Below are 12,304 nucleotides of genomic sequence, written 5' to 3' on the forward strand. Positions count from 1 at the left end.
GTGGCCAAACTTACTCACCCTCTGTGCCCTCATATGGCAATCTTCAGAAGTTGGAGAGTTGGGGCGCACCTGCTGGGGCTCAGGGCTTCATCGCCACTCCTGGCGAGTTGGCAGGTACACCCCATGGAGCTAAAGCCCCAAGTCCTGGCAGGTGCACTCTACGGGGCTAAAACCCTGAGACCCTCCACTGGGCAGAAACCAAAGCAACACTTGGGGGTAAGGGGGTGTCATGTGCCCCCCCCAGATTTTTGCTAGGATTTGCTGGCCCTGCTCTTTCACATGGTGCCACTGGGCCCCCTCCCTGCACGGCAGCTGCTTGAGCCGGCAAGCTGGGAGCTGCGGCTGGGGGGAGAGGCAGTGGCAAACACCTGGGAGCTGCAGGGTGGGACTGCCGAGGGTAAGAGGGGTGTGCCTGAGGGGGCATGACTCAAGTGTTGGGGAGGAACAAGCCTTTAAATTGTATTCTTCCCCACCCCCCCATTTTCAGCAGGCACCAGTTGCCTCTGGCAGAAGCCCCTAACCCCGCAACACCACTGAAAGGTAGAAATTCTGTGCTCCTCCCCCCGAGTCTGATAGGCAGAGAATGGGAGATGTGGGGATGGCTCTGTGAGCTGCACTTTAACTGTAAAAAAGCTGCATGCAGCTTGTGAGCCACAGTTTGGCCACCCCGGCCTAACAGTTGGAATGGAATGGGCATGCATTCATAGGCGCAGACTCTGTGGGTGCTCCGGGGCTGGAGCACCCGCAGGAAAAAAAAAAAAAATAGGTGCTGCCAAACAGCTGACCGGCGGCTGGGGGAGAGGCTTGGAGAAGGCGGAGAGCAGTGAGCAGGAAGGGATCTGGGGGAGAGGGGAGCAGGGGTGGGGCCTAGAAAAGGAGTCAGAGCAGGGGCGGGAAGAGGCAGGGTACAGGCAGGACCTCAGGGCAGAGTGGTGGTGGAGCACGCCCGGGGGAAAAGAAAAACTCTGCATGTGTTCACTAGCAGTGCTTCAGAAGGCCAAATATGTAAGTAGCAGCGGAGCTCCTGGCCTATCTTGTGCTGCAAATTTGATGAATTCTGTGCAAATGGCATCTTTAAAAAAAAAATGTACACAGATTATAGTAAGTAATTATTTAAAAGACAATTTTATCAACCTTAGATTGTGTGCTTATATTATAAAACCTATGCTTAACTCTTCCTTAGTACCTCATACATTTTACCATGCCATCAATTTAATCAAACATTAACAAAGGTCATAAAAATACATTTCCCCCTCACAATAGATGGAAATTCACTTCAATTTTGTTATGCAGGAGGTCAGACTAGATAATCATAATATTCCCTTCTGGTTTTTTAATTTATGAATTTTTTATTCCATCTCATCAGACTTACAACTCTGACGTCACTGACTTTTAATGATATCTGCTAGACAAGAAGTGTTTAAAACAGCTGAAATTTCATCAGAGTTTGTGCATGTTAGTTCATATTTATTATAGTTGCCTAAGAGGAATTATGCACTTTCAAGTTTTTTTACAAAAGCAAGTGCGTCTCTATGCTGCAAAATTGGCAGCTAAACATCTTAAACATTTACCATAGCATTAATAAGAATCATTCAAATTACATGTAAATTTACAGTTACACACTGCAGAACTGTCAGCATTCTATTAACTGCATTTTGGGAGCCATGCTACATTTTCAGATGTTCCATTTAGGAAAGTGCTGTATTTGTTTGACAGCTATGCTGATTTATAATTGTCGTTAATTTAAGCAAATACAAATCTCCTCTGATAAGTACCTTAGAAATAAAAGGAATATGTATTCTTGTATAAGGCTTAATTAATTTTATAAGCACTTGTGTTCTGATGTTTCGCAAAAGCTCTGTAAGAGAAGAAAAACAAATAAGTAACTATTGTAAGAACAATGGTTACATATTCAAATGAGCAAGTGTGCAATATAGTTCCATATTTATATCTAGTGGGTCTTTTTCATCTCTTGACTGCTATGATCCTATATGGTAATAAGTACTCCCACATTGTAAAAATAAGCCATCTTTCTTCACTGGTTGTTTCACAATATGTAGCTCAGCCTGGGTATTAGCAGGAGTACTGGATAATGTTAATTTATTTAAGCTTGAAAATATAGTTTTCAAAATAGTTTGTAACTATTTTAAAGTTATTCTAAGAAACTGGATAAATGGTACATAATATTGCACAGTATCTTTACCATCTCAGCTTATTACAGAAATACCTGTCTTTCACCAAAATGTGAAAAATTTAAGGCACTAACCCCGCAAATACGCATATGCTTGATTTTAAGCACGGAAGTAACCCCACTGAAGTCTGTTTGCAGAATCAGAGTTTAATAGCCTAACAAGACAAGGAGTTGAGGCACAGTTGCAATGTAAAGAGTCTGTGCAGCAGCTAAGAATGTTTTTCACTTTCACACTAGATAAACTGCAAGTTTAATAAATTAAAAATATGCACATATGAGCTGTTAATAAAAATGTATGAAAGTTCACAAAAAAGTTTGCTATTCACTAATATTTTTTAAGCCTGTTCCGTTTTCCTTCACTCGGCCAGCTGACTGTTTTACTGCTGTTTGTACACTTGTCAAATCTCTCACATGAATTGGATGAAAACCCAAACTTAACATATATAGGAATATATTACAATACTTTTTATTTTAATTAGTGACAATTAATGCCATAATGGGCCAGATCCTCCAATGTAGTGTAGGCACATTTCACTGCATCAATCAATCACATTTGGCTAAAAAGCCATATTAATTGGTCCAGGAAGGATCACCTCCATCTAAGGATGATCCTTCAGTAATAAAGAGCTAATAGAGGTTCTAACCCCACATACTCTCCCTGCTTCTGGTGTAGCAACGAAAATGGACTATGGCTTGAGAAAAAGGCAGGGTGGTTGATGCGTCCCTATACTATGCCCTCAAAATACAACACAGGGAAAAGGATGGATGACCTGCACAGAGCACTACTCGGGAGAACAAAGATTGAGCTTTAAGACACCATCACATGCTGCATAGTTTGGCTGCATCATAGAATCTGACCCAATGCAATTAGGTATCTTTTACAAATAACAGTTTTAGTCATATTCAGATTGCCCTCATGAGCAGTTAACCACACATGCTTTTCCTCAGTAGAGGCCTCATCCAAAGCTGACTGAAGTCAGCTGTAATTTTTCCGTGATTTCAAATAGATGAGGCTCTAGGTTTGCTGATGTTTTTATTCATAAATCTGGTTGCAAATGGGCTCCTTTTACCTAAAGCAACTGTTGTTTTGGTAATTTTCACCGTTATATAACAAAGCATCTCTGGACTTCCAAGGATAGCATTTTTAAACACTAACTGTATTGTTCACAGCAACAACATTTATTTTTTATTATTCTCCCAGTACAGAAGAAATGTATCTTAACAAGTAAGGAAAAAAAAAAAACAGGATTACAACTGGGACAGACTGACAATATCCTGAATGTTTACTGAATGAAGCTAAACTTTGAATTAAGTTTAACGTCTTGGGGTCCATTGTATTAAAAATGCAATTGTTTGTATTCCTGTGGAACTGAGTGTATCTATCTTCTATAGGAGAGATTAACTAATGCAATCTCTGGATGGTATTAGGAACTTCAAAAGATTTTTTGGACCAATACCTGTGAAGTGGATGCAAATGACTCACTTTGAATCCTCCCTTTTCAAGCTATCCTCAAGGGAGGAAAGCCCATGGTCAACGTGCTCCTAGAAACTCCAGGTCAAAGACTCCTGAACTGTATAAAGGGTGGACTAAACATGTCATGAGTTTGCTAGTTCAGAGTCGAAGCTATAATGAATTGTAACCACAAGCTGAATCCTGTTAGCTGGGGGGAGAAGGAGATGAAGGATGATTCCTGCCAGAATCCATGTTAGAGTAACATTTGGTAAGCTTATTAGCATGAGTGTAGGTTCTTTATTGTTTTTAATGTATGTTTTCTCTGTATTGCTTTTTATAATAATAAAAAAATAGGCTTGCACACAAAGAACTGTGTAGTACTGTAGCAATTACACTTGTTAACCATTTCTGAGAGAAAGCAAGCACGTGCCTTTGGGCAACTTGCCCGTGCTGGGAAGAACGTAGTGAAGACAGGGAACCATGCAGCCTAGAAATACGCTTTTGCAGGGACAGAGACACGGGTCTCCATCCAGAAAGGCAAAAACTAGGGAGCTGGAAGCCTGAAGCTAGTGCCCACTCAGGGGAAATACAGGTGCAGTTGCCCTGAACTGTGACAACAACCTCCTGTGACCATACCTTCAATGTGCTCCCTTATGAAGGGATCGTCCATGATGTTGCTGTGATTTGTTTTCAGAATCTTCTCAAATTCAGTGATGTCATTATTCTGATAGGCACTTCAACAAGAAAGGAGAGTAAATTACAGTTTTGTCAAGTAAAAAGAGTCTCAGATCAGGATAAGATTTCCCGTTTCCACATGCTAAAAAAGTGTATTAAATATCGGTAGCAAAGAATTACAGTCACAATCTTTCCGACAGTTAGAAACTGAGGATGCTTAAGATAAAAGGGTGTTGAAAACATGCATCTTAAGATAACACTAACTCCTTCATTTCTTCTACTACGTTTTGTTAATGTTCACAGAAGTTTAATATGAATGTTCTGCCCTTTTGCAACTATACATTGGTTTTGAACGATTTGTATTTTGAAAAGTAATCCTATTAAAAACACTAAAAAATATAGTCACTCAAAGTTACTCAATTGTTTTGTTATGTTAATATGGATATGTCCTGACGCACCTTATTGAAACCTCCTGTGTTTAAGTGCCAAGAGGCGTCAGCAACGTATTGTCCAATATATGCATTCAATTGCTGTTAACTGTGTTTGTGAACGTGTGTATTTTAGAAATGGCTTTCTTCTTCATAATGTGGATATTCTTTCTGACTGACCCTACAGTGAAGTCATCTTTGTGCTTATACACATCAAAGTCTATGACAAAATAATTATGATGCCATAACCTCAGCATTAAGACTTCATTGTGGATCAACCCTGAGGAGACGATAAACAATGCAGAAGCAAATGTTTGTAGTAGCTTATAAACGTGATATGAAAACATGTAATAATTAAATTGCATTTAAATTACGTATAAAGTTTTAAAGGGTACCCCACAAGCAAAGTTGTTTTACAATGGACAAAATGTAAAAGTTCCCCCTAGAAAATCTATATGCAAATTTAGTTTCTAATTATAGTAGAAATTAAGAATAGCATTGTAACTTTAAAAAACTGATATCTGCTGCAGCTTTGCAATTTGTATTATATTTTTTACTTGCTTTCATATTTTTTTAGAGACAAATACACTCAGATCTAAAGATACAGAATATAAATTAGGTAGTATGAATGAAAGCAGGCTTGCTAAAACTATGTGGGAGTTCCTTCTGTCTCACATTTACATGAAAGCATGAAGCTAAAGTAGAAAGGACGTATATGGAATTGAAATTCTCTGAAGCAATCCCTCCACAGATTGCCAAATCCTTTATTCATCATTAGATCAATAATACATATGCCTCTTTGGTTTCAGGAGTGTTGTTGTTTTTGAGCAATTGATAGCAAACAGTAGTTGTATCTGAACAATGTTTGGCCCGTAGTGTTAACTATATATTTCAAAACTTGGACAAAGGAATTCCCCATCTTTTGACTGCAAAAGAGAACCGAACACAGATTGCTTCTTATTTGTCAAGACAGAATCTGCTTATAGTGGACAGGAACTAGTTGGTTTCACAGCAAAGCATGGAAGAACTGCCTCAATACAATCTACGTAAGCTGATGGTCTTGATACCCTAGGGCCTAAACGTTGCTGACCACATTCTCTGTAAAAATCCATGTAGCACTTTGGATCTTCACATACTTAGGGATGCACATGCTCGCAGGATTTGAGACTTGAAAGCTCTATTCCAAAAAACCCTGCCTGAAAACTCCTTTGGCACACATGCCTTAATGTGTGGAAATAGTGCACATCAATGCCTCAAAATCATCCTACTAATATAACATACCATATCAACTTTCAAGGAAAGCTTAACGGGCCTGATTTTCAGAAGTCCTGGGCATTCCCAGCTGCCACTGGATTTGCAGGTGGTCAGCAACTCTGAAAAATCAGATTCTAAATGACCAAATTGGAATTTGTACAGTCAGCATTGGCCATCCTGAAAACTTTGAATGCCTTGAAACACCAGTGACAAAGGCAGTTGTAAATTTGTTTAAATACCCTCTATTCCAGGATTATTAAATATATTACTGGAAGAGAGAGTCTGGGCTGCTACTATCATGCAACATATTGAACTTCTACAAAAAAGAGCACTCATGTTATTTCCTAAAGGAAAATAAAAACAAAACAAAAAACCACATGTGAATGTTTTTTTTAATATTATGGTGAACTATAAGAGAGAAGGATCAACCATGGAAAGAAAAGAACAAACTTTGCAGCTTTTGTATACAAAAAATACAATTAAATATAATTATATCAATTATAAATGTAATTCTTGCTTCTGAATACAAGATTCAATCAAAATTTCACTACATAAATCACAGTAAATAATCTGATAGTTGGAAGCTATTTAGCCATAAAACCTGCAAACAAATGTGATCTCTCAGATGTTCAAACCACAAAGAACATCTTTTTAGTCAGTTCCCCAATCTTGCAATAAAATCTCATGATTCAGAATTAGGATATTTGGAAGACACTTGCCTTTAAGGAAAAACAATAACATTAATGAAACTAGATAGGAATTCAGCATGATCTATTGTTTTAGATGTAAAACAAAGGAGTATATATTCTTAGTGGGGTCTTTTTAAACTGGTACTGTAGAGAGTTTTGTATAGATCAGAGATACTAAGACCTCAGTGGTTCAGGAGCCAAATTAGCAATCAACATTACCCAATAGAGCCACAGTAGTGTGAATTCATTGTTTCATTTACTATAGTACTATATATTCATATTTAAACAGTATGTCAGGGGAAATATTTAGTTATATATTTTATACTGCATACACACACTCGTGTGCACACACACACACAAACTCTCACACCAAAATGACTAAGTATTATTATTTTATCAACAATAATTGGTTAATAACATAGTGAAAGCATCCTGATTAAATCACACCATGTTTTAATATCATGTGCTGCAAAGCACTGCAGGAAACACATTAAAGAGGCACTTGCGGCTCATGGGCTGCAGTCTGAGTATTACTGATATAGATCACACTAAATAGAAAGCTTCTGAACAACAGAAACATTGAAAATCCAAAACCGAAATGCTGGTTTGATACCTATGAAAAAGTCTGTTTGTATTATTTTCAACAAAACAAAAAACAAAATATCTGTTTCACGGTTAGGAGCAAGTGTAGCTTTGCCCTTCAGGGAAAATAAAATATCTTACCTTACTAAATTTGTCATTGCTAGAATCTCTGGATCATTTTTGTATGGTTTAGCCTACATAGAACAGAAACCATAATAAGTACATTTAGGTAGGAAAAAAAAAAAGAAAAAAGATATTTATGCCAATTTCCCTATTAAACTGGAAAAGCCGCTAAGCCGACTTGTGCACATTTATAAGTATACCTCCTGAGAGTCAAACGGATTTATTCCAGACTTCATCAGCATGTTTGCTAGGACCAAATATTTTAAGCAAGTGGTTCTTCTAGGACTCCCTGATTCATCATAATTCTTGAATGCTTCAAAAAAGTCAGTGTGTGCCTTTTCAAATTCTCCTTCCCTTAAGTGCATTTTGCCTCCACATTCTGAAAAGAAAACAATGATGAAAGGAGAAGCTGTGTGCTTGCAGCCATTTATCAGAACGATCCTACTAAACATACCATGCTATGTCTAAACTGATTCCTGAATATATTTTCAGGGTTATTTTTAAAATTCATTAAAACTGCTGAGAAGAAGCATTAGCACATCAATATATAAGGCGTCTGCTTCTTTTTTGGCTTTCCAATTCAAGTATTATTAAAAAATAACCACTCCTAAGATAACTCAGTAACTATAAAGGAAAGTATACCTTTGCAAGCTTTTTGTTAAAAGGTTGCAAATTAATATATTTACTCAGTTGGAATTTATCCCAATGACAAACTTCAAAAGAGACTACATAGCAACATTATCTATTTATGGGAGCTATCCAACATATTTTTAGAAAATGTATTTAGAAAGTAAAATGAGAAATATTATTTTCCTTTTACTGCTGTAACTCGCAGGTTTCCAGCAGAGGAGACAAGTGATAGCCATATCCTGGTGAAAGGTGCTTTCAGAGATGGTACATGCTCTCATTACAAATCAGTCAACCTTTACTGGCCAGTAAATAGGTACTTCTAGTGAATCCTAATGCTTTTGTAGTTGCCAATGCAATTCAATGAGATCAGATATATGAAATGTTTTCTGTAATGTATTTTCAGTTGAAACAACATAAAAAAGTAAGATATTTTTAAATTTAAGTGACACTGGTCTGAACAAAGGAATTTTAAAGTAGTAATATAAAAAAAAACTTGCCTCTGATGACCCCCATGATCAGTGGATGAGGAATGGCAGACTTGATGTGCAATGACTGTTCATATAGTGCTTTAAGTTTTTTGTTATTTTTCTGTGCTGTATACATTTGAATTTCCAATGCATAGATTTCCAATAGCTGGGTGCCCTTTTTTAAATCATCTTCTCCATCATCAGTCTAGGAAAGAGTAATAATGAAAACTGTGAATCTTGAAATAATGCTGAGGTCACCATTCTAGTAATATAAAAGTGTGTTACTAAATATTTTCAGAAATCTCTTACCAAAAATAAGGAAGTTTCCAAATACCATATTTTTAATACAACCAGTGAAATTCAAACATAATGTTCAAGGAAGCTAGCATGGACCAAGTTCTGAAGTTTTTCACCTGGGTAAAAATACTGACTTTGCTTGAGTAAGGACTTCAAGAGTTGACTTTCTGTACATTTCATATCTTATGAATTTCTTTCAGTATACACAAGTTAAAGCCACGTAACCACTGCAATAGAACAGTGATGTATTCATGACCATACTATTGCTAGATTCCCAGGTGTACATCATCTTTGTTCAGCACAAAGATGGAGAGAATAGGCAAAGCCGGGGGCTGATTTGGCCAATGCAAGTGGCTAAATATATTTTTTCCATAATGAAATAAAGGCCATAGCTTTCACCTACGGTTAAGTTTCATTTAGAATTTTTGCTTCTCTGTTGGTTTAAATATAGTTTTTTTCTGCCAAACAGTTTGTATTAATTTTAATAATACATTAGAAGGAATAATAATTCACAAATGCTTCTCATTCCCGAACCCAAGTGAAATGTAATGATAATGCAGTTACTGTCTGATGGTTATAAAAACTAATCTTTTTACCAGCAATTAACTATTCTATGATTTTTATTTCAAGTTAACAAACAGATAAGGAATGAAAACAAGCATTAGATTTAATTTCTATTTACAAATCCCAATGATATGTCATTGTCATGGCCTGAAAACTGGATGTGAAATTAGTACTAAATACAAAGGTACAGTGAATGATTTTACAAGTAGTTTTGGGGGAGTAAAGTATTTATTTTAAACATCTACTGTACTGTACCTGGCACGACTGATGCAACTGACGCAAAATCTTCTGTAATTTTCCATATTCTTCTCGTTCTAAATATAATTTGCCAAGCTGTAATTAAAGAATTAAAGCCATTAGGACAATTAGGATTTTGGAATTTATAAAATTAACAACTGCAATTTAAGAAAATTATAGCAAGCTAAAACTAAATATTATTTATAGATTTTACCTTTGTGTTTGTCTTAAACCACAATCTATCATTCTTAGCATCTTTCAGAGCTTCAAGTGTTGTTTCATAAAATTCCTGAAGCAAATCCATCTGGCATAAAAAATCAGAATTCTATAATTGTAAACAGCAAATTTGTACCTGTTAATATAGTCAGTTTGAACAAACTAAAAGTGCATGTTTGAACTTTAACACAAGTAAGATACAGAAATCTGCATTTTATTGAACGATTACTTATAAATAGCAGAAATTGCAACTAAAATGACAAAACTTAAGCATAATAATCAAAATTACCATAAAATAGAAGATTTCACTGAAGTTTGGAACTGAAAAGCATTTAGAAGCACCCAGATGTAAGCTTTTAATTCAAAATAAGTTGCACAAGGTATTAAAAACTGCAATTTTTTACTATATTAGTGAAGAACCAAAGCTACTTATCCATCTTAAGCAGATAATAAAATAACTGTAATGTAACTATCTAAGAAAAATACTAATAAAAACCTAGCATTACTATTACTGGAAACTGAAAAAGAGACCAACAAGGATAAAAGGATAGGAGGGGAAGGGGTCAATAAAAGATATTTCCTCCCTCCTATCCAAATATTGCATGAAATAAAAAAAATTTATGACTGTTCTGCTCAGAGCAGACCAGAAGATGTTCCTGTATGGAAACAAAACTAAAACCCAAAATTGTGGAGCATTTAATAGCATTTTTCTTTAAAATCAGGTATTCTATATACTTAATGTCCAGATTATCTGCTGGGTGCAGTTGGGATGGGGCCCAGTGGCTTTCAGGTTGCAGGTATGAGTCCCGGATTCTCTCCAGTCCTAGCTCCTGGCACAACTTAGAACAGATACTCTAAACTGCCAACTCGGTATGGTCCTAAGGATCTGGCATGCTTGGAACTGCCAGAGTATATCACACTCCAGCCACTTCATCTGTCCCTTCCAAAGTGTTGCAGGAGGGGAGGAAGGCACAGAAGTCAACTCTATGGGCTGGCGATTCTCCACATGTTGGGCATCCCCAGCTAGGAGCTTGGGGGAGCTTTCTTCTTTCTTTATTCTGCTCCAGTAGCACAAAGAGAGCAGAGCTTGGCCATGAATCTGGTCCCATATCCCTAGTCTGCTTACTTTACTAGTCAGAAAGGTAGGCACAATTCTTACCATATCTGAGTGCGAAATTAATGAGTATACAGACTTATTTTTAAAAATTACATTTGAGAACCTATTGATGGTGGTAGCCTCTTTGCTGAAAAACATGTCATTTGTGACATTTAGCTGTATAGAAATCCCAGGTAAGAGATACTAAGTAGTTTCTAGCCTGCTTTAACTTTAATGTCATCTACACAAGATTAAAGACATGTTATTTTTTAACATATGATCAATAAATTGTGGGGAACAATATTTATCATACTGTAACAAATGTAATATTACAACTGTTCTCCAATTATACCAAGAATCAGATTTCCAAAGGCAAAAAATGGATAGGTGGAAGAGGAGCACCAACATTAAAGGAATGGTAATCTAACCTGTTTGGAAGTGGAGATATAATCAAGAATAGAATTGATGGATTTTTCAGAGTAATTCCTTGTAACTGCACTCCGTATGTAGGTCAATAGCTGTTTATATCTGTTCATCATTTCGGGAAAGTTAGTCTGTGAGGAAAAACATATATAATTCATAATCATGAAAAACTGTTTACTGAACATTGCCATTAAATATTAACATCTATAAATATGCAAAGAAAACCCAAAAACATTACAGTAGAGAGACTATGCAGTGATGCATGTCTGTGATTGCACATCTGTGATTGCTCTAATTTTTCTGTCACCTATTTAGGATGACCACATTACTCATGAGTGGCACAGTCAAAAGTGAGTTAAGTGGATCTTCACAGAACAGAAGTTTAAATAGAGAAGTCTATTTGACAATTAGCATGGCCACATTATTTGGTGAGAAATACATATTTCCTACCAACACATTATAGTGAATGATGTTGTGACATTCTATACCTTGGAAGCGTCCTGGAACCTCCATATTCCCTGTTTTTATGTAATTGTGCTCGTACATGTAAAGCATGCTTTGTAAGGTATCGGGGGAAGATTATGACCTGCTGAAAGTAATTTCTCTATCCATATATGTATATCATTAATGCATATGAAGTTATGACAATTATGTTGTATGGCGTCACTAAAACTTGCTGCAAGTTGGGGAATCAGACAGACATTAGCTCCCCAGAGGCAACAGCAAGGAAAATAGGCAACACCCCCAGGGTATCAACCCATCATCCAGCAAGGGAGCTACATTGCAATGACTCATCTACATGAGGCCACACTAGGGGGAATTGCTCAACCTTGCTTGGAGACTGAATAGTGTCCCCAGACATGCCTGGACTTGTGTTTTCCAAGCACATGGACTGAGGATATAGAACAGACAGACAGGACACGTACTGGGCCCTTCTCCTGCCCCTACCTATGCTGCAAGCAACTAAGACACTGAGAAG

General features: G+C 36.9%; 1 protein-coding gene across 3 annotated transcripts in view; it reads right to left on the reverse strand.

Moving 5' to 3' along the window:
• The window catches only part of COPS2 (COP9 signalosome subunit 2), a 36,872-nt gene that overhangs the window by 2,024 nt on the left and 22,544 nt on the right, over positions 1 to 12,304 (reverse strand). For 2 of the 3 annotated variants that reach the window (XM_038418658.2, XM_043494029.1), the window contains exons 4-11: positions 11,331 to 11,456; positions 9,805 to 9,915; positions 9,609 to 9,686; positions 8,523 to 8,697; positions 7,596 to 7,774; positions 7,414 to 7,466; positions 4,281 to 4,378; positions 1,776 to 1,858 (exon numbers count right to left, since the gene is read on the reverse strand). In XM_038418658.2, coding sequence (XP_038274586.1) covers positions 1,776 to 1,858; positions 4,281 to 4,378; positions 7,414 to 7,466; positions 7,596 to 7,774; positions 8,523 to 8,697; positions 9,609 to 9,686; positions 9,805 to 9,915; positions 11,331 to 11,456 — 903 coding nt within the window. The remainder of the gene's footprint in view (positions 1 to 1,775; positions 1,859 to 4,280; positions 4,379 to 7,413; positions 7,467 to 7,595; positions 7,775 to 8,522; positions 8,698 to 9,608; positions 9,687 to 9,804; positions 9,916 to 11,330; positions 11,457 to 12,304) is intronic. The other variant, XM_038418659.2, reaches the window with a different exon arrangement.

Source organism: Dermochelys coriacea, chromosome 10 (genome assembly GCF_009764565.3).
Source record: "Dermochelys coriacea isolate rDerCor1 chromosome 10, rDerCor1.pri.v4, whole genome shotgun sequence".
Classification (NCBI taxonomy): domain Eukaryota; kingdom Metazoa; phylum Chordata; order Testudines; family Dermochelyidae; genus Dermochelys; species Dermochelys coriacea.